General features: G+C 40.2%; 1 protein-coding gene across 1 annotated transcript in view; it reads right to left on the reverse strand.

The window, feature by feature from the left end:
• Nucleotides 1-27,165, reverse strand: part of SPON1 (spondin 1) — a 488,651-nt gene that overhangs the window by 333,120 nt on the left and 128,366 nt on the right. The window contains exons 5-6 of the mRNA XM_061610510.1: nucleotides 11,036-11,109; nucleotides 4,334-4,456 (exon numbers count right to left, since the gene is read on the reverse strand). Of these exons, the coding sequence (XP_061466494.1) occupies nucleotides 4,334-4,456; nucleotides 11,036-11,109 (197 nt within the window). The remainder of the gene's footprint in view (nucleotides 1-4,333; nucleotides 4,457-11,035; nucleotides 11,110-27,165) is intronic.

The raw sequence follows: 27,165 nt of genomic DNA on the forward strand, positions 1-27,165 counted from the left end.
GCAGCAGCAACAACAACAATCCCATTTACTTTGAAATAAAAAGTTCAGCTGGAATGGGATGCCATCTAAGGATGCATTTTTCAACCCAGTTTGAAGCTAGGGTACAAATGTGCTTCTTCCCTTTCTCATAAGAAGTGAGAAAGGAACCAATGAAATGCCCTACAGCCAGTGCTTTTTTGGTGACTGCTCACTGATATGGAGTACTGCCACCTCTTTTTTTGCTGCCAATAGCAACCATTTTGTGCTGGTACCCACATCACTTTTATCAAGGTATGAGTACTGACACATCAATTTTTTTTTGCAAAAAAAAAAGCACTGCCTATACCAAATTAATTGGGTATGGTACCTAGGGTTGCTTGTGTTGATACACTCTGCCCCTCCATCCCAAAAAACCCATGAATGATCCCTAGGATGTGAGAAATCTGGGTGCCTCACATAGATTCACCTGTACCTTCTGTTGTTTTAAAAATTTTATTAAGAAAAAATGATAAACCTCATATTTTTTTTAAAAAACCCACAAGCCATGAACCTTGTGGTATCTTCCTGACCACCTTATTGAAATCTCCTTCTTTCTAGAGATAAATTGGCTGGCCACAGGAAGAAAGATATGTGGCATAGCTGGGCTCACTGTTACTTCCAGCTATGATGATAAGTGATGGGAGTCGTGGTGGTGGGGCTTAAGATTCTTATGGGTAGATGTTTTTCCCCCAGAAACTAACAAATGATCAGACCCTTAGGCATTCATTTGGATATATAGCTTTACAAGCATAATTAAACAAAAATACTCCTTGGGTATCATATATCCTCACATCAAGCAATGTTAATAGCTGCTTAATTTTTAATGCACTGCATCATTACAAGTACTTTACTTCTCTGTATTTTTTATCTACTGCCCCAGGAACTGTTAGATGACCAGACTGAATTATCAATAGTAATGGGAGTCTCTTTTACGCTCAAAAACCAACTCATATTTATTCATTATTCTAAGAACCAAGTAAACAAACCAGGGAACTCAGTCCACACAATTCAGGACAAGAAAAGTGCCAATGAAGTAATAAAATAATTTCATCTAATCATGTGATCCTTTGACTGAAGCTAAAAGACCCATAAGCTAAATATATTGTATCAAATATTATCCTGCATCTATAGAATTCCAGCTGTGAGAACAGCCAACCCTTTTAATTTGTTCCACAATCTCACCTTCACAGCTACAAATTTTAATATATCAATATAAACTCTTTTATTAACGTGCTCAGTTCCATATCTGAACGAGGCAGTATTCAACTTAATAAAGTTGAGACAAAAATCTATGTAGACTATATCAAATAACAATTGATATATAGACAAAGTTCTGGCTGCATAAACATCAGCTAGCTGCAATGGGGACATGGCAATATTAGAAAATAAAATTATACACAAAGCCTTTAAACTTTGGTAATATGTTCCCCATTGTGTGATCTTTATTAAAGAGAAAATAAATGTGGCTCAAACCTCCAGCCACATTGCTGGGCTTCATTGTCACTGATGTGAAGCCAATATTTAAAAATCAGACGTGAGATCCAAAATGAAAAGTTCAAATAACTTGAGCAAAGAACTATAAAACTGAAATAATCTGGTATCTCTACACGTTTGCTCAGATCTTCTCTGTAACTCACCTTGATTCAGGAATTCTGGTATGCATCTGGGGCTCTAACACAGAGCGCTGTCGGCAAACAGCAGCTGACCAGTTCTCTTCAAATGTCAGACATCAGATGTATGTTACATGTATTTGTGGAAAATTCAACAGTATGGAAAAGAATGGTGCTGAGTTTCATATGTGCTTCAGAGGCTCAGACAATTTTGGATCATTGCAGCACACTATTTGCACAGTGGTAATTTAAAATGTTTTGTACCATGATTTTCATCAGTATCTAATCTTACTGTTTTTCCTGTGGGATTACACTAGCAATGAGGATGGCTAAAATATCATAACCCAGTATTACTGAAAAAGCTGAAAAATCCATCATGTTGGATTGGATGTTGGCTCTAGACTGCCCATCAGTGCATGTGTAAAATCTGAACACAAAAGGAGAGACAGCAGGGGATTGTCTACAAAGCCTTCCCCAGCCTGATGCTCTACATATGTTTTAGACCAGGGTGGGGAACATTTTTAGCTTCACAGGCCAGATTCTTACCAGGATTGGCCTCATGGACCAAACTTGAAAGGTGGGTTGTCCTGTCCAAATCCCTTCTGCGGGGTTCCCAGACACCTAATAGCCTGCTAGCTGCCAGGTGCATGGGAACTGCAGCACAAGGGGCATTGCTAGCTTCTTTCTCCCTGTGCTTTCGCTCTCCCTTTAGAAAGCACAAGAAAGAAGCTTGTATTTTACAGGCTTTCAAAGTGGCAGCAGTGCTGGTGTGGGAACAAAAGGAAGAAAGAAGCTTCCTTTGGCTGCATGCACCTGTTCCCTGAGCAGAATTTAGTCCCCATTCAACAGCTGCCTACAGATTCAATCATCCCTCACCATTGGCCATTGGCCTGCCGCTAGAGATAAAGGGATCTGTCAATTTCGGTCATCTTAGCTTCTCATTTTCCAGTCTTACATTCAGTTCTTCACATTTCTGCAATTTATGATTATTATTTTTTAAAAAATCCTCATGAAAATTCTTCAGCATTTTAGTCTGAATTTCTCCTGATGTACACATTTTTGTAGGCAATTTTGACTAATGTACACATTTTTGCAAGCCATTTCTCTTAATGCTATGCATTTTGTATGATATTTTCACTCATATATTCATTTTCATGTGCACTTTCCCTAACATATGAATTTTGTGAACATTGGTTGGTTGGAGAATTGTATTGCAAAATTCAGATAAGGGTGAATTTTGAAGGATGGCTGTGTTTTGGTTTTCATATTGTTATAAGCATGGGGGTTGGAACGGATGATCCCTGTGGGTCCCCTTCTAGCCTCTGATTTGGAATCCTGTGCCTTGGAATGAGGAACTCACTCTGCTGGTCAGATTAGTCTCTCTTTTGTTAAACAAATAGAGTGGCCAGGTTTGTAATGGGTCTATCAGTTGCCCAGCAACTGGTAAATGGTCCAGAAAGACCCTTTTGTCATCGAAACTCTTCAGGAGAGCCTCCCCTCCCTCCTGGCAGCTAGCAGAAGTTTGTGCTTGGAGTGTGTGTAAGGAATTGTTTAGAGCAGCCTTTCCCAGCCAGTGTGCCTCCAGATGTTGTTGGACCACAATTCCCATCTTTCCTGACCATTGGCAATGCTGGCTGAGGCTGATGGGAGTTGTGGTCCAACAACACCTGGAGGCACACTGGTTGGGAAAGGCTGGTTTAGAGAAAGGCTGCTAACTGGAGGCAGGCAGAGAGACTGGCTCTCTGCACCATGGCATTTGGGGTGCCTCCTGTAACACTGATGGGAAAGCTGGATATTGGACTGCTGATGCCTTGAACGCCTCCATCTTAAGCTCAGGTTGGAATGTGTGTAAATAAATAAACCATATTTCATAAAGACACCACAGTCTCCGCTGACCTTCTTCCCAAAGGAAACCAAACCCTGGATGACCCCGGAAATCTCACCGCTCGGAGATTGGGGAGGCGCGCAACAATATTGTTGTTGCGGCGGCCAGATTGATAACGAGGACCAAGCGGTCCGAACATATAACACCTGTTCTGGCTCGCCTGCACTGGCTTCCAATTTGCTTCCGGGCCAGATTCAAAGTGCTGGTTTTGACCTATAAAGCCTTATACGGCGCAGGACCACAATATCTGTTGGAACGCCTCTCCCGATACGAACCTGCCCGTACACTGCATTCTACATCGAAGGCCCTCCTCCGAGTTCCGACTCATAGAGAAGCTCGGAGGGTGGTAACAAGAACTAGGGCCTTCTCAGTGGTGGCCCCCGAACTGTGGAACAGTCTCCCCGATGAGGTGCGCTTGGCGCCAACATTGTTATCCTTTCGGCGCCAAGTTAAAACCTTCCTCTTTTCTGAGGCTTTTTAATCTAACTTAATTCAGTTTTAAAATGTGTTGTAATTGTTTTTAGTTTTTTGTATTTTTTGTATTTTTGTTGTATGTTATTATTGGATTTTATTGTATATATTTGTATTGCTTTGTTGTACACCGCCCAGAGAGCTATGCTAGTATATGCGGTATAAAAATGTAATAAATAATAAATAAAATAATAATAATAATTGTTTTGGAAAGTATAAATTTGAGAGATTCAGCTTTCAATGCAAACTGAATCAAATTTCTCTGCCATCCCTAGCTGAGTCTGATGAAAGTTGGCAGGGTTGAGGAAGGCTGATATACAATAAGGAAAATAATATAAAACACACTCACGTGGATAATCTTTTGGATGTGTTTTTTCTGACCAGTTTCCATAAAAGGTAAGCCTGTATTTAGCAGTTCCACAAGCACAGCAGTCTAAGATTGGCTTATCAGTCACACCCTCCAAGACTGAATCTAAAAGGAAACAAGAAAAGCCACTATTTAGCTGTACTGGCATTTTTGAAGGTGCAGCATTTGAATATGTTTTATTACAATTGCAAATAAATCACAAGAAGTTTAAATCCAGACTTTTGCATATAAAGTTAGTACTGTAGCTTGAGCTTCAGTTAAAGTCACTTCTTCTGAAGAATTCTTGCTGGATTGTATTATAATGTCATTATAAAAGATGATCTCAATCTTAATAGGCTTATATCTGAAGACAGAATCATATACCAAGATGTGGTAGCATCTGGACAAAACCAATCCAATGGCGCTCCCACTTCTTTTTCACAACTTATAACAAAGCCATGGGGTACGTGTTAACACACTATTTCCAAACATGTTTAGAAGCTAGTTTCAATTTGTTTGTGTCAAACAGTTCCCCGGCACTCTCACTGTTTTGATTTTTAAAGGGAATGAAAACATGGCAATCTGCTAATCGTTACGGTTGTTCATATGTTACACTTAACACAAGTACAAGCTGTCTCTACACATATACAAGTGCTTGTGAGAAAGAGTGTACACTAGGTACAAGCAGTTTCTATGTATATACAAGTGTGTGTGTGAAGGAGTGTATACTCGCTGTACACCTTAACTGTTTGTGTGCGCAGGTACACAGATGGTATACTTGTTGAATATTATGTGTGAACACCCTACTGACTTACCAACTTCCAACTGCATTCATAATGAATGATAAAACAAATGCCTGGCTATATATACTATGATTTAACACACTGTTGTACAAAGGAGTACTGATACATGTTTAAATGCAAAATACTTTCCTATTCTAGAACTAACTGGAATCTACTTTAGATTCTTGACAAGCCTTTTTTTGCTTTCAGCTCCTCTTGATTTTTCTGTATTCAAGAACACAAACCAAATGTCTCAATTTCATTTAGGTAACCTGCTCCAGTGACTTCACTGAGCACATTCACCCTTCATAGTGTTAAGAGCTGATAGAACTGAATGCAATCTGCATTTCCAAATGGACTAAGAAAGTGAAAACCCTAGCCGATGTCAAATATGCCATATTTATTAAATTCAACTAAGCATCTTACAGCACACAGTTCAGTGTATTAAAAAAAGCCTATCAAAGCAAGGCCAAATTATGCTAATCTTTAGGGTCTAATGAAAAAGATGAAGGCCAGGCACTCTTGGCATTTCCTTAAATGTGGCAGTGTTTCCAACCTGGCAGGATGAAAGGGGGCAGGAGTAAGATCAACTTATAGCAATTATCTTTGCATTGCTGCGCCAAGAAATTACCATTCCTTTCCAAGGAGGTCTGGGAAGCATTCTCTGGAAGACTTCTGCATAAAATTTATGCAATTTGGATGTAATTCTAAAAGAAGTTAGGCATCAGAAGGATGTGTATTTTACAGCTTTTACATTTTACAGTTCTTCTAAGCGAAGTGTCTTCTCAGCTGAAAACATCATGAAAGAGTGTTTGAGGAAATCATTACTTTATGTTAAACTATTTGCAACAGCATACTACATGCTTGGACAAAAACGGAAAGTTTTCTGCCAATATTCTCTTCTACACTGTTAGAAGTTCTGCACAGTGACCTTAAAGTACCCCAAATACATGGATGTCAGAAGGGGGTGATGGTAAGCACATTGACATTGAGGGTGGAGCCAGCAGGCATCACTGCTCTCTCCATCACAAGTTCAGTGGGGCAGCAGTTCTGAAAAGGCTACAGTAAACACAAAGACTATGCATGCAGACAGTCCTCCAAGGCATCCACTGAACATACAGAGGGAAGGCGGAAGGTGGTGCCTACAGATTTCACTTGTGATGTGCCTGCCTGACCTGCCTTTAGCATCTTCACATGTAGAAGTGAGGGGGCTTTATGTGTGTATAGTTGTATGTGTGTACACTCCTCCATCAAGGTTCCTGATCAGAGAGAGGTGTCTACATGTTTATAACTGTACATGCATAAGAGCCCCTTTCATACAAGCAGAGCACGTGCACAGAGGTTGGGGGGGGGGCAAATAGCTGTACCAACAACAGAGATGGGGATCAGCGGTCTGCACACATTCAGTCAACATGTAGAGGGAACCTCTGCACAATCATTGTAGTCCCCTTCATAAGTGCCATTCCATGTATTCTCTGAATGTGTAGCAGTGGGGAGTGGGTGGAGGCTATTAGCCCACCCTCAATGTCAAAGTGCCTGCCAGCTCCAGCTCCTGACTTCCATATATTCAGTGGAAAATCTGCACGGAAAGCTATGCAAGTGCAGTTCCAAATCGCATAGAAAAGCCTACACCAGGGATCCCAAGCTGGTGACCTCCTGATGTTTTTAACAACAGCTACTACTACTACTACTATTACTACTACTAATAATAATAATCTCTGTCATTTGGTGATGCTGGATGGGCTGATGGGAGTTCCAGTCCAAAACAAGTAGAAGGCATCAGGTTGGGGAAGGCTGGCCCACAAACATACAGCTGTTCAGACTTTCCCAGAATACATGTAGGTCAGAGGGTGAAGCTGTGGGAATGCTGATATTGGTTAGGGTCCCAGTCCTCCCTTCATGTAGTCAGTGTGGATGGGCACTTTTGAACATCCCTCAGGTTTTCAAACAATGAAATCAAAAGGTATTTCTAACTGTTGCATAGCAAAACTAAGAAAATGAATTGCGTGTATGTGCAGGCAAACTGAAGGCAAGGAAGTCTTTGGACAGCTTTATATACTCCTGTGTATAAAGATTGCATAGCAAAGGGCATTATATAAATGGGCATTCCATAGATGTGCTTGCAATGCCTCCAAGAAGTTCATCTGTGATCACAGAAATATCTGTGGAATGCTAATTCCTACTTCTGCATGTGATTCCTGTACCCAGGGACAGTTGGATGGGGTTGTGTTAAGGATGTTTGTGTGAATCTGCCTGTGGTCCTAAGCTCATTGAAAATTGCATTAAATTCAATAGGACTTCCTTCCAAGAATGTGCTCGGGATCAATGTAGATCAAAGTTAGGAACCATGGTCCTTTAACTATGCTTAAACTTTAGAAGCTTGGTGACTGGTGCCAGAGCAGATAAAGCCTGGTCCATTTCCTGGCATTCAACATACTATATATTCTTTGATTATTAAGCAACTCCCTACATGTAAACTAAGGAGGCAAACAGTTCAGGAATGTACATTCCTATTGTTACTTAAGTCATAATTAGACCACAAATTGCACTCAACCTTTTGACCACTTAACAACAGATGTTCTTTTAAAACTTTTTCTAATTTGTACATGCATGCTTTCACATGGCCACTTAGGAATTGTTCTTTAGGGAGCAGGAAAAGGCAGCAGCACATTGCCTGGGTAACCCACATAATGCTGTCTTTCATTATGTATTCCTAATGTCAGGGAAATCTGATCTGTGGCATGAACTTCCACGTGGTTTTACTTGCCTCCTAGCAAGCCGGGGTATTTGCCTGGGTCAGGAAAAGTGGATCATTGGGAAACTTCTCCATCCACCAAATAAAAACACAGATAACATGAGTCTGACAAAGATAAAACATTCAGGAGTTAAAAGTTTATTGTTTCCATATGGCCTGGGACCAGTACACAAACCCTCTCATGCACAGACTCTCTGCATTTGCTTTTGTAAAGGCTACCACATTTACAGAACACAGATGTATGTGCAGGCCTTGGGGCATACACAGCTTTCCTAGGCTTCCATGTAAACAGGGAAAGCAATGGGCCATTCCTCTGTTAATTACAAAAAAGATGCCTTGTCCTGTGAATGCTGGGTGGACAGGTGCAAAAGTGAAAAATCAGCTCGAAGTGCCTTATAATAAATTGTGAGGAGGCTGGGGTGGGATGATTGCTCATCCCATAATAAAACTAGTATTGTGAACAGTAAAACCTGCATTATGAGTGCATTCTTTGCAAGCCTTGTCAACACATATATAGTAGTAGACTTGCATTGATTTACTGGATCCTGGGCTGATCACGTCCCTGAGGCAGTCATGATTGGGACCAATGTTGGCACTTCCTCTTCCCTTCTTCTCATCTCCCAGCCACTGTCACATAAGTAGCTGTGAGTGACACACACAAGTCACATCAAGGGAAAGGCTCTGGCTTCAGAGGAAGTAAACATTTCAGCTGTGTTTTTGGTCAGCCTTGGACTTCTAAATCCAGTTTATAACCTGCTATGCTTATTCAGTGGATTTGGCTATTATTCAGTGTTTTGTTTTTCCTAAATAAGAGATACTCTGAGAACCTGGATGATGTGCTTTCCATTTCTGAGGTTGAACCTCACTCTCAGTCCTCATTGTCCCTTTGCCAACAGAAATGAAACTGATGGGAAACAAGAGAGAGGACCTTTTCAGTTGTGGCACCTGGACTACAGAATCACCATTTTGGCTGGATTCCCCACTCCTGAGTCATGTGAACATAACCAAATACCAATACCAAAACATGAAGTATGAAGCAACTGCATAGTGCCTATGTTAGGAGTAAAAGGATTTTTTAAAATAAAATAAAATGAAGGACTATTAAAATTAGCTAATATGTGACTTCCGGGAAGGGTGACTTAGCCTGTGCCTGCTTTTGAGACGGGCTCCTGCCTCAAAAGAAGCTTATTCAGATATATCAGTCAGTTTTTTCTTTTTTTTTTGACTGATTAAACTTCTCCCGGGTAGGGAGAAACGAAGAGATTAACCTCAAAGCCTATTTTTGTTGGGACGACCAGATCTCATTAATTTATGGGACGAGGTCCAGCCGACGAAGGTGGGACGGATTTTCAACAGCAAGCTCTATCTGTTAAAGCGAACGTTCATCTTATCTTCTAAGAGAGAACGCACTAACATGATGATTAAGTAAGATAACTACTGGAGGAAAGTGATTTTATAATATGACTTAAGAGACAGGATTGTTATATATTATAGACTTATAACTGATTTGATCTTTGACAAATGGGAAGTCAATATTTTACTCTTTATTTTTTATTTTTGTTTTTTTTTTCTTTTTTTCTTTTTGTTTAACTATTTTTGATTTTGTTTTTTGTCTTTGAATGTTTTATGATTTTGTCTTGTATGTTTTATGAAAATCTGAATAAAAATTATTGAAAAAAAAAAAAATTAGCTAATATGTATAGTACAGGCAAATGAACAGATAGCTGATGACAGGCAGTTGGCCAAAGACAGAATTTCAAGCAAACTTGTTTAACTCCATGGATTAACCACAGGAATAGGCACCTACTGGAGGTGGTGCATTCAAGCCAAGGTAACTTGATTTTCTAAAACACTGCACCCTTGCACATTTCCTTAGAGAAACCACATCTTCATTGTCACACAAAACTTTGCTTCAAACAGTCTTCACATAGCAGCTTTTCCATGTTGTTTATTATTCTGTGTTAACTAACCCAACTAGATGAGGATGATCTCAGTGGGCTTAATGATATTTTCTGGCTATTCCGTGCAATCTGGTAACATATTTCCTTTCAATGTTTGCTTTTGGCCACTCAACAAACACATTTTCTGGTTCTGAACAATGTCTCCCCAGAAAATATACAGTATTCGTTATGCCTCAAAGAGAGAGCCAGTGTGGTATAGTGGTTAAGGTGGTGGACTATGACCTGGGAGACCAGGGTTCGAATCCCCACACAGCCGTGAAGCTCACTGAGTGACCTTGGGCCAGTCACTGCATCTCAGAGGACGGCAATGGTAAACCCCCTCTGAATACCAATTACCATGAAAACCCTATTCATAGGGTCACCGTAAGTCGGGATCAACTTGAAGGCAGTCCATTTCCATTTCATGCCTCAAAGATGGTTCTGATTCCATTTGCTTGATTTCAGTAGGAAGTGCTGCCACATCAGCGTGTGTCTACTGTATGGCCACAACATTTGCCTGTCTATGCAGGAATAGGTTTGCTTTTAATTCATTTCTGCCAGTGAAGCCCAAAAATATGTTGGCATTGGGGATTCATACCAGTACATCATTGCCATCATTGCCTACGCGGAGTGCGTAGGATCCATGTGACTACATTATCCTAGCACAATATTGGCACTGGTGTAGGATCAGGCTTCTCAAGTTGAAACTTAATTATGTTTATTCTGAAGGAAGTCCCATTTTTCCTTATAAATTAGTTGCAGCCTCAAGGCCATCTTCTGATCTCTTTTTCTTTGCTAACATCCTGGAAATGAATTTTGTTCCAGATCTTACAGACCTTGACCCTTTTCATATTAGCCTGGACATCCTTGCTATTCAGTTCTGAATCACATGAATGAATTATTTGGAACTATGACTGGGACTGCAACCTTGGAAGTGTCTCAATGAGCATTTTATGAGCCAACCAAGCAATTATAGCAAGGAAATCCACGACTACACAGGTGGGCAGTGAGGTCTACTTTTTGATTACAAAAGGAAAGTTCAGTTGAAATCAATATAACTTAAACTGCTTAACTTCAGCTGATTTGTGCCCACCCTAACTAGCAAATAGAAATACCAACATATGTCAGACCTCTGCTTTGAGTTACTCTGGTAGATCAAATCAGCAAAAGGAGGAAGCACACAAGATAATGCAATCAGGGAGAGGGAAATGAATAATGTTTATCATACCTTGTTCACACAGCCTCTTGGTGAGAGATCCCTCATCTTGAAAATAAATAATTCGCTTTTGTACAATACTTGCCCTGTTTGAGAGATGGAAACAGAGTGTTCATAAAATGCATAATAATAACAGCAACAGCAATAATAATGGTCAACAGATAATATAGAGACAGCAGATAATATTTTTTCTTCATTATACTCAGCCAACAGTTTGTTTTTGGAGCCTCATAGCCTAATCTTCTGCAGGTTTACTTGAAGATAAGATTCATGAGTAGGCCTTACCCACCCTCAATGAGCCATGCAGTTTGTTGAGTGTGAGGAATGGCTCAGTTCACCAGCTGGTCTGAAGGCTCTTGACGGTCCTGAACATGGGGAGCCACATGATGCCCTACAGATGTTGTTGGACTCCAACTTTCATAATTTCTGACCATCAGCAATGGGGCTGATGAGACTTAGAGTCCAAAAACATCTGGAGGGCACCACACTGGATACCCACCTGTTCTTGGGTATGCAGATCTTTCCCTCCCCTTTCTGCCCCCATTCCAGATTAGTTCTTGAAGGATGGAAGGTTTTAGTTTGCTTAGATGCCTCTAACTCATTTCACAAGAAGGAGAAACACAGGAAAATACCTTAACTGCCTAAAGTCCATCGCAAACATCAAAGGGGAGGAATATCAGTTGGAACATACTATTAAACTTTCTATTCCAATAGATAAGAAAAAGATTACAGTTCCTAAAACAAGATGTCAGTTTTTCAATTTCCTCCCTTCCCTGTCAGAGTCTTATTTAATCTGTGTGATACTATTTCAAACCCTCCTCCATACTGAAAGCAAAAAGCTTAACAAGAGCTGGTATAGCATTAGTAAAGAGGTTTAGCAATGAATCAGGATCTCCTTGGTTTGAATCTCACCCCTGCCGTGATATGTGGTCTTAGGAAAGTCAGTTTCTCTGCTCCCCATCTTTACAGTAAGGATTAATTATGTATCTGATTTTTTAGTATTTCTATGTTGATCAGCTTTCCACTGTCTCATGGTACCTTCTACAAATAGCATGCCCCTTTTAACTCTCATCATCTCTCAACAGCACCCGCTCCCATCCCACCCCATTCTAATAGGAAAAGTAAGGATAAAACCAATTCTCCAGGTCACCCCTGTCCCCAGCAGGTTGTGATAAAGTTGTCTGGCTTGTCCCGGAGTTCACCACAAACAAAAGAAAACAAATCGCAGCCAGAATAGGGTCTGCAAACCTGAATTTCATAACCTGGACAGAGAAATCTGTCTGAAAGCATTGCATTTATTTTGTATCTGTCCCTTCTTTTTGTCTGTCCTAGATAGCCTTAAACGGCTTCATCTAGCCTCGCTTGTGAAAGATCACACACTCATTTTGTAAAGTTCACTGAAGCCAAAGTATCCAGAAGGCACAGAAATGGAACAGAAGTAGTAAGAGCAAATGAAGGATTCAAAAGTGCAGCTCCTATTGCTCCTTGATCTTCAGACTTTCTATTGACATCAATGCACTTTGTACTCTATTGCAAATGCCAAAGTCATTGATTTGATCCAACACCAGCCAAGATCACATGCTCACAGAATGACTTCTAAAAATGAACTCCCCAGAGCAAATCAGGTAAAGCTTCCTTCCAATGCTTCATTAACCAAAAAAACCTGTCACGTTAAAAGTTATCAGTTAGTTGGCTTTTAAAATATCCCAGCCTCATTTTTCTTCTTTTACAATATTCATTTTTTCCTAATTAAAATGAAATCTGTAAAATTTGCCTGGGGAAAACAATCCATAGCATCATGCAAGAGAATTAAAATAAACCACAACATGCAATTCCTTCAGCACCCTTGGTTTTTCTTCTTGCTAAACTAGTAAGGTTTAAGCAGGTCAAGAGGACACTGAAATCTTGCTCTGAGGGCACTTTGAGAATGTTGTTATTTTTGGGTGGAATTCAATCACATACTAGCAAATTTGGGTTGTACAATTACAGTTGTTCTGAAGGCCTTGTGCTACAAACCCACTTCTGCAAAAGATGGGACTTTTTGCAATAAGGAAAGTGATGGGGAAATGGACTGGAAAGTGTGTGATAACAATTGTTTGACCTACTGTCATCTAACGTACTGCAAATAAATCAGAATGAATGCTCAATAAACTGCTGATATCATCTAACCTCCCCACAAACTTTGTATAAACAAATCAGAATGAATGCTGAATAAACAGGTCATCTGGAAGTGGCCTGAATCTCTCATATAAGAACTGAACATGTTCTTCAGATAATAGCATGGGTTATTGTTTTTGTCTTTCTCACTCATTCTTGTGCTGCTTTCATTCGACTTTCTCCTGCCAGCTTCTACCATTGCCATTAATCTTCAAATTATAAATGGAAATATTTTCCAAAAAAATGGAAATATTCAAGCATAAAGGAATCAGTGCAATCCTAAGCAGCAGCATTTGCTTCTCACACTGAGATTTCAGTGGGATTTAGTTATGCATAAGTGTAGTGAGGCTATTGCCAATGGCCGAAATGCACAGAAATGTGCTGGAAAATCCACAGAGACATTACTTTGCAAGCTGTTGTTTAAAGTCCTGCAAAATTAAAAACTGAGTTATGAAGCAGAGGGGAAATAGAAGCAACTTCTCTCTGAAAAAAATAAGAAAGGTCTTTATAGACATATGGACTTGTACACATGCATAAAATGTTTCACTAGATTATGTCCAGTACATGTATGTGTGTGTGTGTGTGTGTGTGTGTGTGTGTGTGTGTATATGTGTATATATATATATATATACGTATATATATATATATATATATATATATATATATATATACACACACACACACAATGCTAGCTATAGCATTCATTTCTTACTGCAGCAATTTAAAGACTCCCAAATGCATAAAAAACAATGCATTGTGACAACTTAATAAACACAAGATAAACAACTTACATGTGTGTGTGTGTATCCATATCACATACCACACAGATATAACCAAACAGCCATCATTTCATTACAGTCTCCCTCCACCATCATCTAGTAACAGTTATTCCACCTGGCTACATCCTGTAGTAGAGGGAGAGATGAAAAGCAGGGCCGCTCACTCCCTTGGCTCTACTAAGAGAGGAATTCTATCAAGATCCGCTATCCTTCAGATATCAACAAGCACAGGTGTGGGAAACATTTGGGTCTCCAGATGTTGCTGAACTACAACTCCCAATAGCCCCAGCAGCTTGCCCAATGGCCAGGGATAATGAGAGTTGTAGTTTAGCAACATCTGGAGAACCAAAGGTTGCCCAAACCTGATCTAGCATCTGCCATTCCAACACTCTATAGCAGAGGGAGAGATGGGAAGTCCGCCATCAGCTGTCCTGTGAGATCTGTTTTATTGGGCTCTCTATCTCCATGAACTGTTTCCATTCAAGCTGATCATTGTAAGAACTTTGTAACTTGTAACAGATGGTGCCTACATTTGCTTTTTTACTCTTCTCTACTTTTCCCATTTCTTTTTCTTTTTTCGGTTTTATAGCACAGTTCTAAATATTGCTTACCCATAAGTATGTCCCACTGAGTTAAATCAAGCTTATTTCCAGATAAGGGGGTACAAGATTGCAGACTTAATTTGTGGTAAGTGGCATGTGATAGAGCTAAGAAGAGACTGCTCTGTATCTGAATATCTACACTATGGGTCACCAACAGGGTGCCCGTGGGTGCAATGCTGCCCTTGAGGTCTTCTCCTGATGTCCACAAAGCCTCAGAGCCCTCTCCACCCCCACTCACTATTACCTTTATCATGAGGTGGTAAGGGTGGCTACCCTTTTCTCCCTTCAAAAACACATAGAATCTTTCTTTCCACATCCTCTTTCAGCTCTTTGTGCTTTTCAAGGCTGATGTTAATTTTACTGGAAATGGCTAGAAGTGATGGCACCTACAGCATTTACTCAAAAATCCAAATGTGTGCACAGGCCTAAAAAAGGCTGGTGGCCCCTGTTCTACACATCCTTGGACATTTCACTGATACCCCATAGATTTGATTTTCTTTTGTCAAACAAAGGCAATTATTCTTCACTCATGTCTTCTTTGAAAAGCAGGCCCATCTCAAACTTGGGATCAACCAGTGGATTTGATGGGCAGGGTGGCACACTGAAGATGGTAAAAAAAGAAAGTCATTCTTTACCACAGAACATATTAACTCATAGCTATTTGTTGCCACTAGGTATTAAGGGGTTGCATCCATCATGGTGCTAAATAATGTCCTCTCAATGCAAGGGTTTCCACTTGTACAATGTGATTTCCATTCATACCATGGTATTCCCAATCACTATGTATGGATGTGAAAGTTGGACAGTGAAAAAAGCGGATAAGAGAAAAATCAACTCATCTGAAATGCGGTGTTGGAGGAGAGCTTTGCGCATACCATTGACAGCGAAAAAGACAAATAATTGGGTGTTAGAACACACTAAACCAGAACTATCACTAGAAGCAAAAACTATGAAACTGAGGTTATCATACTTTGGACACATAATGAGAAGGCATGATTCACTAGAAAAGACAACAATGCTGGGAAAAACAAAAGGGGATAGAAAAAGGGGAAGGCCAAACAAGAGATGGATTGATTCCATAAATGAAGCCACAGACCTGAACTTACAAGATCTGAACAGGGTGATTCACGACATATTCAATTGTAGGTCGCTGATTCATAGGGTCGCCATAAGTTGTAATCAACTTGAAGGCACATAACAACAAACTCCCCTGGACACCCCTATGTATGTTCTAAGGGTTCCCCCAACCTTCTGGAGCAAGTTTGGGGAGGGCCTGTGCAAAGAGGAGTGGGGGAAATTCCATTGCATAAACAGAAATCCTTGCACCGACAGGACGTGTTAGTTGAATATCATTCTCAGTTACTGGCTCAGAGGGGCTTAAAGGAGAATTAAACAAGTTCAAGGAGGAGGAGAAACTGAGCAGGTATTAGCCATGATAGATAAATGAAACTCCTATATTCAAAGGCAGTATACCAGTATGAATACCAGATGCTAAGTGAAAGATGCAGGGGACATAAAACAGAGGAAGGCTATCGCCTAGTTGACTATTGCAGGCAGTAGCAGGATGATCGGTAAGGTGGACCTCTTGTATTTCTTCTTTTGTACACCTTAACTAGTTTTTAGAGCCAGGAGCTGTGCTAAGAGTAATAAAAGACATCTAGTTGTAATAGTAAGGAAGAGGCTATCTTGCTGCACATGCAGAGCTCAGATTCTGATGCTTAGGAAGATTCCTCAGGTCAATATCTTTGGGATCTGAGGCTTATGCAGCCACCAGCACAGCAAAATGTTTTAGTCTGGCATTGGCAAAATTTCCTAAAATACCAAATAAAAAACAAAAATAGATAATATTCAAAACCAAAGTTATCATAAATCCAGAATAAAATCCATTTACAATCCAATCCTAACATGTTTACACAGAAGTGAGTCACATTAAATTTCAGTGAAATGTATTGTCTAGAAAGTGTGCTTATATCTGCAAGACTAAGAGGCAGGGATGTAGTCATGTAGGGTCTTGGGGGAACTGAGACCCTTTATTTTTGGGGGAACAGGGTACCAGCAGGGTCCCTATGTCTCCAGCATCCTACAAGCCAATCAGCATGAAAGAGGAGTGTGTTAGCCACTGAGAAGTGTCTTCTAACATGCTTCCTTGTCCTTCCAGCAGATTGGAGCCAATCAGAGTGAAAGGAGGTGAGTCAAACACTGGGAAGAGTCTTCTAACATGCTTCCTTTCCTGGGGATTACAGCCAATCAGAGTGAAAGGAGGTGAAGACTCTTCTCAGTGCTAACACTCTCCTCTTTTATGCTGATTGGCTCCTAGACATTAACAATGACCTCATTCTCAACCCTATAGCAAAAAAAAAAAAAAAAGCAGGGAGGGAGAATGGCTGTGATTAATATGTAGGCACCCTGCAGTTCTGAATTTGCCACTATACTGAATTTGCCACTGCTAAGGGGGGGGGACTATATGATATTCCCTTAAATCTTTCTGTCTTCCTCCTAACCTCTGAGGCATCTGCGACAGAGGATACTGCAGCCCTGTAACCTTTGAATTTGTATCACCTTTACTATATATCTGAGGACCACTTCATATGTCACTTTTCTAACACAATATATATTTTGCTAAGCTGTCGTCATTCTGTAGTTTGCAGCACCACCTGCTGACAGATAGCACTGTGACCTACAACGTGACAACAGCCTTCTAAATGCTACCAGGCTATTGCAGCAGTGTTGGAGGTCAGCAAAGGAGGGATGTGGTGGCAGGTGGCCCAGGCAAACCATGAGGGAATTGTCATGACAGGCCCAGGCAGCCCCTCAGCAACTGTTCTGCTCTGCTACTGTCACCATCACCCACTTCACTGATGCCATTGTTTCAACCTCAGCAGCAGAGGACAATCAGGAGGGAAGCAGCAGGTTGTGGGAGAGCAGGGTGGTTGCTGAGGAGCTGCCCTGCCCTGCGTGACTCACCTCAGCCGCCTGCTGGTAGCAGCTTCTTTCCTCTGGTTCTCTCCTCGTTGTGGGAGAAGGTCTAAAGGGGGAGAAAGGCTTGGTAATCTGTAAAGGGAGAGGGGAGACAGGCTTGGCCAAGTCTAAGGGGAGGGAGGGGGGAGGGTGGCTTGTTCAGGTTTGAGGGGAGAGGGAGTTTGGCAAGTCCTGGGGACAGTGGGGGGTTTGGTTGGGGTAGGTGGGGTTGGCATTCCTTTGCATCTCTGATATGAAGGGGAGGAGAAGCAGAGAGAGATTCATAAAAGGCTTCTGTTGAGGAGGAGTGGTGGAGGTGGTCTGAGGAGAGGGAAGTGGTTTGGGTGAGGGGTTAGGCGGCAGGGTAGGTGAGAGAGTGAAGTGAAGTGAGCATGGTGGCAGCCCCTAGTTTTTCATACACAAAGATAATATCCATTGCCAACTTCCTGTGAGTTGCATGTTATCTAGATACTCCAAAGAGGTTGTTAGGCTTTATATTTAGTTTTTTTCTATCAAGGACAGAAAGCTGGGAGGAAATGGGGAAAAGGATGTCATAGTAAGGAGCAGGTTTCCCTGATGAAAAACATCAAACCCAAGGATGCTGCTTTACACTTTAAATATTTAATGGGCAGAAAAGGTCAAGAGTCGGTAATTACAGAAATATCCTGGAATAAATCAGTTGCTGTCAACAGAAGAGGTCAAGGGTGAAAGCAATGGAATTTTGGATGCTGACCTTACTGGGGATCATGATCTCACACCATGTTTGCTGAGAAATTCTGTTGTTGACTATAGTTCACTGGATACAAACAAGGTATCAAAGGTGAAAATTCAGCTTTGTAAATTGTTCAGTGAATAATAATTTTTTTGTCAGTGTAGAATAGAGGTTAAGAGACTAGTCCTTCAATTAGACTAGACTAAATAATAATAATAATAATAATAATAATAATAATAATAATAATAATAATAATAAATGAGGGCCTTTTGGCCAAAAGGTGGGATAGAAATAAACCATCATCATCATCATCATCATCATTTGTTTGAAAAAATATTGGATGAAAAGCACTGACTTAGTTAAACGTTACACATCCCCAAAGCAGTATCACTTTCCTAAACCTGGTAATACTAGTAAGTTGTTTGAGGTGATAGTCAAAATTCTACACCATTTCCCTCCCCCCAGCTGAATTTCCTGGGATTAATTAAGGGTTGAATACTGGTAAAATTTGTAAGATTTTTTTTGTATTACAAGATTTTGTACTAACAAGATCTTGCTTAATTACTTGTGTTAGAAAATTTCAAATATCAAATTCCACAGTTTGGTTCCTTTTTGAAATCAATGTCAGAGAGGGCTGAGACTCATTCATACCATTCCTCTGGACAAAACTGTAATTCTCATAAACATTGTTTGACAACAGCTATGTATGATAAAGGCCAGAACCAAGATCCTTCAGCCGTTTCCATCTCATTCATTCTCAGAAATTATTTGAACAAATGTTTTGAATGTCTTTCAGAACTTTCTTCTGAGTATATATGAGACAATGAATACATTTGGTGAGGACTCTCACTCTGTCCTGTGGCACCTGCAGTGAACTCGAGCTTAACAGCAGTTTAAATAATCCATAATAGCATCAGAAAGCTTTAGAGAGAGAAAAAAGGCATAGAATATCAGCACCAGTTTGAATTCCACTATTGGTCATAGATGTGATTCCACTCACTTCAAAGCAGGATCTTGACCATCATATATAATGAAACAAAAACCTTGGAAAATCTAATTAAATATATGTTTATGTTTGTTCTGTGCTCAACAAATCTCTCTGTTCTCTGTCTGAAGTTCATGTATATAAATATTAATTTTCAATCATCCAGACTGCCACATTCTGAAAAGAGGAGGGCAAAGAGAGCATCAGCACTGGAAACCTGGATTGGAAGGCTGGCCCATCTATTAGTATCATGCTGTCACCCACAGTAGTTGAATTACAGGTGCTTCAGAAGAATTATGCAGGAATATAACAATTATGTGACGAATCCACACAGATTTGTAGAAAGAGAGCATTAGTCACTTGTCCCCAACCCTTCCTGCCACTGTCTGAGGTGTTGAAACAGAAACAACAGGTGGGCTAAATATTTTGCCAGTAGTGCTACAACAGCAGCTAATGTGGCATTTCTACCTTCCCTTCCCTTGTTGTTTCTCTTGGGGGGGGGAGCAGCCTTGCACAGACAGGCTGCCCTTCCCTACTGCTCAGTCTGATGCTGTCAAGGTACTAGATTAAGTGTCAGACAATGTAGCACCCGCACACTTCTCCCCTTGTCAGAGAAGCCTGGAAAAGAATGGGGCTGGCCCCTCCCACACCAATGGAACCAAGAAGATTCTGTAGTCTACTCCTGTGTTGGAATTGCTTTTCAAGATTTAAAAAAAAAAATCAAAAAGATGTTTTTAGTGTTTTGTCCCTTGTTTGCCACCCTAATAATAATGAGTCAGTGCCATGGTGCCACCGTGTTCACAGTATAAAAGATATGCAATCAACTATACAAAGTATTTCATTCATTATGTGGAATGCCCTTAATTATGCATTCCTGACAGAGCAGGCTGGTGAAAACATATTATACTTCTGCTCCAGTATCAGCACTGACTATTACTTTGCATATACCAGGCACGGTGCTGTTTATCTCCAACAATGCCCTAATGGCTTGGGGCCTGCATGTCCCCTAGCCTATTAAATCCACTCCATATGCCAAGTCCAAATGGCACAACAGCTCCTTTCAGCAGGGAGCATTTTTATGGACAGGCCTTGCCTGGGTTAGCTTCAAATAGCTGAGGTGTACGCTTCCAGCTAAGGTATGTGTGTTTAAATTCATATTTATATTTACTTATTTAAAATATTTCTATTTCTAAAATAGGGAACTTAGGGTGGCTCACAATGAAATCATACACAATAAAATCACATAAAACAGATAAAAATGCACAAAATACAGTTAAGATATATAGGGGAGTGGTATTAAAAGGGACTAAAGAGGTAAAAGCTAAAAGATAAAATCAGTTACAGGTTCTACCTTCAGTATTTTGAATGAGTATCTTATTGTTACATTATCAGATGGATGTTGGTTTATTCCCACATGGGCCCTTGCAACAGGACACATGAGAAAGAAAGAAAAATGTAAAAAGAATGTGTTCATACTGCACTGCAGCCTTCATTAACCTGGTGCCCTCCTATGTTTTGGACTACACCTACCAGGAGCCCCAGCCAGCCCGTGCTAGCTGAGGCTGATGGGAGTTATATAAAAAAAATCCTGGAGGGTACCTGGTTGATGGAGGCTGCTTTATTGGGGCTGTGGAGTCTTGGGGCTACATGTCATAACATCCCCTGCTGGGATGGGCCTTTGGCTGTTCCAGCAGGGTTCTATGTACGTTCTGAAGCATGAACAGTTATTTTGTGTCATTCCCTGGCTGGCTGCAAGCTTCCCTGGTTATCATCCATAAATCATCGGTTATTTGTTAGCTATGTTCAATAGCCCTATTCAAGTATTATTCTAACTGTGTTTAAACAACTCAAGTAGGGTGTGCATGATGGCTCCACTCCAACACCTGCATACACACTGGTTCTGCCCATTCTATTCCCACACTGTCTGTGGGAAGATCTGCACAGGTTTCCCAATTAGCCATGTGACAAGCCTCACTCTGGATACCAACACCCAAGATGGATAGAAAACCTACAAGGTGTTTGGGGCACGGGTGGGTGTCAGTGTCCATGCTAAGCTAGGAGATTCATCATAGGAGAGGGGGAGAGAGAGGGCACACAAAGGTTGTGTTGACTGAAATGGAATGGAACTTGACAGACCTGAGGTAGAAAATCCATTTTGTACCCTATTACACCCTAAATAACAAAAGGTACTCTTTAAAGTGTACTCTAATTGTATTTTACTAGTGTTGTATTATGATGCTGTTTGGTTTTTGTTGTTGTTAGTTTGTTTTTGGCTTTTGACTTTGTTATATTTATTGTAGTTATATACTGTGCTGTTTTCTCTTATGTACATCGCCCAGAGAGCCGTTAGGCTTAGGGCGGTATATAAATGAAATTAAATAAATAAATAAATAAATTTCATGCACCATCTATGTACATGTATTTGTGTGTGTATAGGTACCCCATTTCAGACATTTGTTCTATGTGCATAGGTTGTGGTGGGGCCATGGCACAGTCCAGTTTTCCCTTGCCCCCATATACATTATAAGCATGGAGGAGTTCTGAAGAGATCTAATCATTTCCAGCTCATTTAAACATATATTTTATGACATCATTTATTGAATTATTATTCTATGGCGAAACAAGACTTTCCATATATGACTCCTCTAGTTCATTGTGCCTAAAAACAGTTCATTCAAAGCTTAGATGAGGCATACTCTTGATAATTTCTAAAAAGTTGAAATAAACAGTGAACCATGCATGACTATAGTTATGCAGATGCTACAGATTTGCATTGTATGAATGTGAATTCCAAGTAACTGAAGGTTCCAAATGGGTTCACACATTTGAAAAGTATTTCTTCTTTCAGCAATATACTTCAATATGATCACTAGCTCAAAACAATACAGTCTCTTCTGCTTGTGTAAGGTGCAGTGATTTATGTTTCACCTATTTGTTGCCAATCTGAGAGGTAGTATGATTGCACCAATAACCTTAAATCAGTCCATTTTTATAACAGCAAATCAATGACTATGAGATACTGTTCAAACTTGTATAGATTTTCCCCATCTCCTTATCACATATTATTTATGACCTTTCCTATGAAATGCTTGTGGCAGATAGAAAAGTAGCGAACATCCCTTTATTTCAGTATATATATATATATATATATATATATATATATATATATATATATATATATATATATATATATATATATATATATATATATATATATATATATATATATAAATGCTTGGCAGCAAAGGAGAGAACATTGCTTACATAAAAGATTTTTATTGGCTTATCCCCGCTGTGTACGAAGTTTCAAGGGAAGGAAAAAAAAACAGGAGGGAAGAAAGTTGTTCTTATGGTTTTATAATATCATAATTCAGGATCATTACATTATTCATTTTGCAGTATCATATTAATGCAATGCATCTGGAATGCATATTTTGGAGTGGAAGTCATTCCAAAACTACATCCAAATGTTCCTTTGGAAATAATTAAAAACTGCCCAAACATGATGTCAGTTTACATTTATATACATAGGACAAATCTGCAATGCTTCAACCATTCGAGTTATATATAACCTAGTTAATAAGCAATATGTAAAGCTGAAACGTACCTGGGGTGTAACATTCATTTCATTTTTTACTCGTCCCATCAGCTTCACAGCAATAATAAATCCCCCTTCCTCTGTTCGTGTCCATATTGCAACCCACTTATTAATGATTTTGGCAGAAATACCAGCCCTGGCAGGTCTTGAACCAGCACATTCTTCCTGGAGGAAACTCCTACGCCACATCAAATACTGATATTTGTTTTGGGAAAATGGTTTCCCCAAGAACAAAATACACATCTGTTGTGTAATTTGAAAATTATACAATTTATTTGGGAATAAATTGCAAAGGGAAAGATAAGCTCTCCTACCTCTTGCAGGTATAAATCACAGCATTCATGGCACATTAGCACCATCCATAAATGACACTACAGAAGCAAATGACATCCTTGGAAATTAGTTTCTTAGTAGCAGATGTCTTGGGGATAGGTTACCTTCGGCTTTTTCTGATGAGAGAAGAAATTTGCTTCCCTTTCAGATTTCCCACTTTGATCATCAGGGAAAACTAAGGATAACATATCCTTACTTCCTAGGGCATTTTTTTCAGCCCCAAGCAAATATAGGAACATAGGAAACTGCCTTATATTGAGTCAAACCATCAGTTCATCTAGCTTAGCATTGTCTATGGTGCTTGATAGCAACTTCCCAGGGCTGCATGATGGGGTCGCTTACAACCCTACATGGAGATGCTGGGGACTGATCCTAGGATCTTCTACCACTGAGTATGGCTCTTCCCCATAATTCCGATACCACTGAAATTCTGTCTCTGCACAGTACTTGTCTGTTGCTGCTGCTCACAGTTTCCTTACAGTTCTGTCAGAGTTCAGCTTGACTCTCTTCCTGTCACAGTTCCTGGCTTTCCTGAGCTAGAACTAAGCTGCCAGCTTTCAGTAGTCCATATATCAGTGTCTTTAGCATCAGTTGAGGGGGGAAAGCAGACAGGAGCTGAGGAGGAACAAATTTCCTCCCAGGATAAAGACATAAAAATGAGAAAAATTTAAAAAGGGTAGGGCTAGAACTAGGCATTGTGTGTGCAGTGGCACAGGACAGCAATTCAAAGGCCAAAGTACCACAGGCCAAACCAAAGGTGCCAAATACACTTGAAGAGAGATACTCTCTTTTCACTAATAGGCAAAAAACCCTTGCAGTTTAAGAATGCACCTATAGTCCACAGATATTTCTATCAAACTTTAAAAAGCAGGGAAATTGGGCAGCTATAGTGAATGCACCGGGGGAGCAGGAGACCTGACCTCCTCTCTGAGATATTGGACTGCCCTACAAATTTGTCAGAATGCAAAGTCAATTTGGGTTGGTCTTTCACAGTCCAATCCACTTGCTATGTAGCTTGGAAGAATTTGGTAACATGTGCCTCTGAGGGTACCTTGAGGGTTCCCCTCTCTTTGGCTGGAGCATGTTGTGGTGCTTTCCTGCTTGTTTTTTTTTTTTTTTTGCCATCTGATTAGGCAAACCAAACAGCTGTGAGTCTAGGTTTCAGAACACTGACAATTGGTTGTTACTGACTCCAATGTTAAATTTCTTAAATTAATTAAAAATCAGCCATGCATTTTTTAAATTTTTAAACTGCAGAAGATGAAGGTCAGAGTATGGGGCAAGGTCAGTAATAGGATTGCAGATACTCTGTGAACATGGCTGATTTTTAATTAATTTCAACAAATTATGAAAACACTCACAGGGTCTTGATTTTTTTTCTCTTGTTTTACTCTTTGAACTCTCTATTCTCTCTGAGTGGTTTGTGTATCGTCATGAAAACTTAAGGGTTATTAAGCAAGCATTTCTGAGTTCAGGGCTATAGGTTTTGTAAGGTTTTGGTTTGAACTGAGCTTCTGGGAAATAGCAGAATGACATGGGGGTATTTTCAATTTAACATTGCAGAATGCAAAAAATATTGTGGCTGTATAATAAATGTTTATGCTCTAATGCTAGAATCCTCTGAGCCAAGATGGGAGAACTGGAGTGCTTGATCTTAGCGGACAGCATTGATATAGTAAACATAATTGAACCCTGGTGGAATGGAGAAAACCAGTGGGACACAATTATCCCTGGATATAAACTACATTGAAAGGACAAAAAAGGACATATTGGAGGCGGTGTTGTTCAGTTCGTGAAACAAGGCATTGAATCCAGCAAGCTAGAAATGCCAATAGAGGCACACTCCTCCACAGAATCATTGTGGGTGGTAGTACCAGGACCCAAGAGTAATTTAGTACTGGGGAGATTCTATCATCCCCCTGCTCAAAATGCTGAGGGAGATCTTGAGATGAAAAATGAAATCAAGGAAGTATTCAAACTAGAAAATGTTGTAGTAATGGATGGCTTCAACTACCTTGACATAGACTGACTTACATATGTGTTCCAATCATGACCAAAAAAAATCTAGATACCCTAAATGACTGCGCCTTTTGAACAATTGGTCATGGAACCAACCAGAGGGGCAGTGATCCTGGAGTTAATCTTAAGTATTGCCTAGGACCTGGTACAAGATGTAAGCATTATTATTAAATTATATATATATATGGCCAATTGCCAAGAAAATCCAACAAGGTCACTTGTGACTTCAAAAGGGGGAACTTCCCAAAAATTAGAGAACTGGTAAAAATAAAGATGAAATACAAAGACAAGAGGGTCAAACACTGCAAAATGCCTTGGAGCTGTTTAAAAACACAATATTAAAAGTTCCACTGGAGGGTATACTGCAGATCAGGAAAGGTACCACCAAGGCCAAGAGGATGCCAGCGTGGTTAACAAGCAGAGTCAAAGAAGCTATTAGAGGCAAGAGGGCTTCCTTCAAAAAATGGAAGTTTGTCTGAATGAGGAGAACAACAAGGAACACAAACTCTGGCAAAAGAAATGCAAGAAGACAATAAGGGATGCTAAAAAAGAATGTGAATAGCACATTGCTAAAAAAAACATAAAAGCCAACAACAACAAATTATTTAAATACTTTCAAAGCAGGAGACTTTCAAAAGAGGCAATTGGACCCTTGGACGTCAAGGGAGTCAAAGGTGTGCTAAAGCTGGATAAGGAGATTGCAGAGAAGCTAAATGAATTCTTTCCATCTGTCTTCATGGCAGAGGATATAGGGCAGATCCCTGTGCCTGAACAAACATTTGCAGGAAGGGAGTCTCAGGAACTGAGGCAAAGAGTGGAAATGAGAGATGAAGTTCTAGGCTTAGTAGACAAAATAAAAACTGACAAATCCCTGGGTCAGGATAGAATCCACCCAAGAGTTCTCAAAGAATTCAAATATGAAATTGCTGATCTTATAACAAAAATATGTAACTTGTCCCTCAAATCCACCTCCATACCCAAGGACTGAAAAGTGGCTAATGTAACACCAATCTTTAAAAAGGGATCCAGCAGGGAAATTACAGGCCACTTAGCTTAACATCTGTCCCAAGGAAACTGTTAAAACGTATTGCAGGCAAAAGCATTGCAGTTTAACAACGTACCTACAGCCCACAGATATTTCTATCAAACTTTAAAAAGCAGGGAAATTGGGTAGCTTGGGAAAAACCACAAGATGGAATTCTCCCTTCCCCCTGCACAATTTTTAAAGATACAGAAGACCTCTTGGAGACCGGGCCTGGCAACCAAGAGGTCTTCTGTATCTTTAAAAGTTGGGCAGGGGGAAGGGAGAATTCCACCTTGTGGTTTTTCCCATTACAGTGTTGCAAGAACACCTGCACTTGGCTGACTTTCTCTTCTCCTAAAGATACAGGATCAGTCTCAGGCCCTAAACCTGGCAACCCTACAATGAGAGCACCTTGAATTGATCTCTGAAACAAACTGGCAACTAGTGCAGCTGTTTTAAAATTAAACCCAGCCAGTAATCTGCCTCCTGCATTTTGGAGCAGTTGACATTTCTGAATCATCTTCAAGGGTAGACCCACCTAGAGCGTGTTATAATAATCCACTCTAGCAGTTACTAGAAAATGGAGTACAATGACCAAGTCATCTCTTTCCAAAAGAGGGTTGAACTGACAACCCATCCAGAGTTGGAAAGGGGCAGTCCTAGCTACTGAGACAGTCTCCAGTAACAATGATGGATCCCAAGCTGCAGACCAGCTCCTTCCAGGGGAGTGTAAACCTATCAAGAACAGGCCATCTCCCCACCTCTTAGATCCATGAACTCAGAACAAATAGCACCTCTGTCTTATCAGGATTCACCTTCAGTTTATTGGCCCACACCCAACCCATTGCCACTTCCAAGCAACAGTCTATCATGTTTTATGGGGGTTCCTGAAGGAATTTTCCAAACACTTCTGACATTTATTACATTCTTACAGAAATACTTGGAATGGCAATACAGGTGCTTTTATCATTTGTT

This window comes from Rhineura floridana, chromosome 2, assembly GCF_030035675.1.
Source record: "Rhineura floridana isolate rRhiFlo1 chromosome 2, rRhiFlo1.hap2, whole genome shotgun sequence".
Classification (NCBI taxonomy): domain Eukaryota; kingdom Metazoa; phylum Chordata; class Lepidosauria; order Squamata; family Rhineuridae; genus Rhineura; species Rhineura floridana.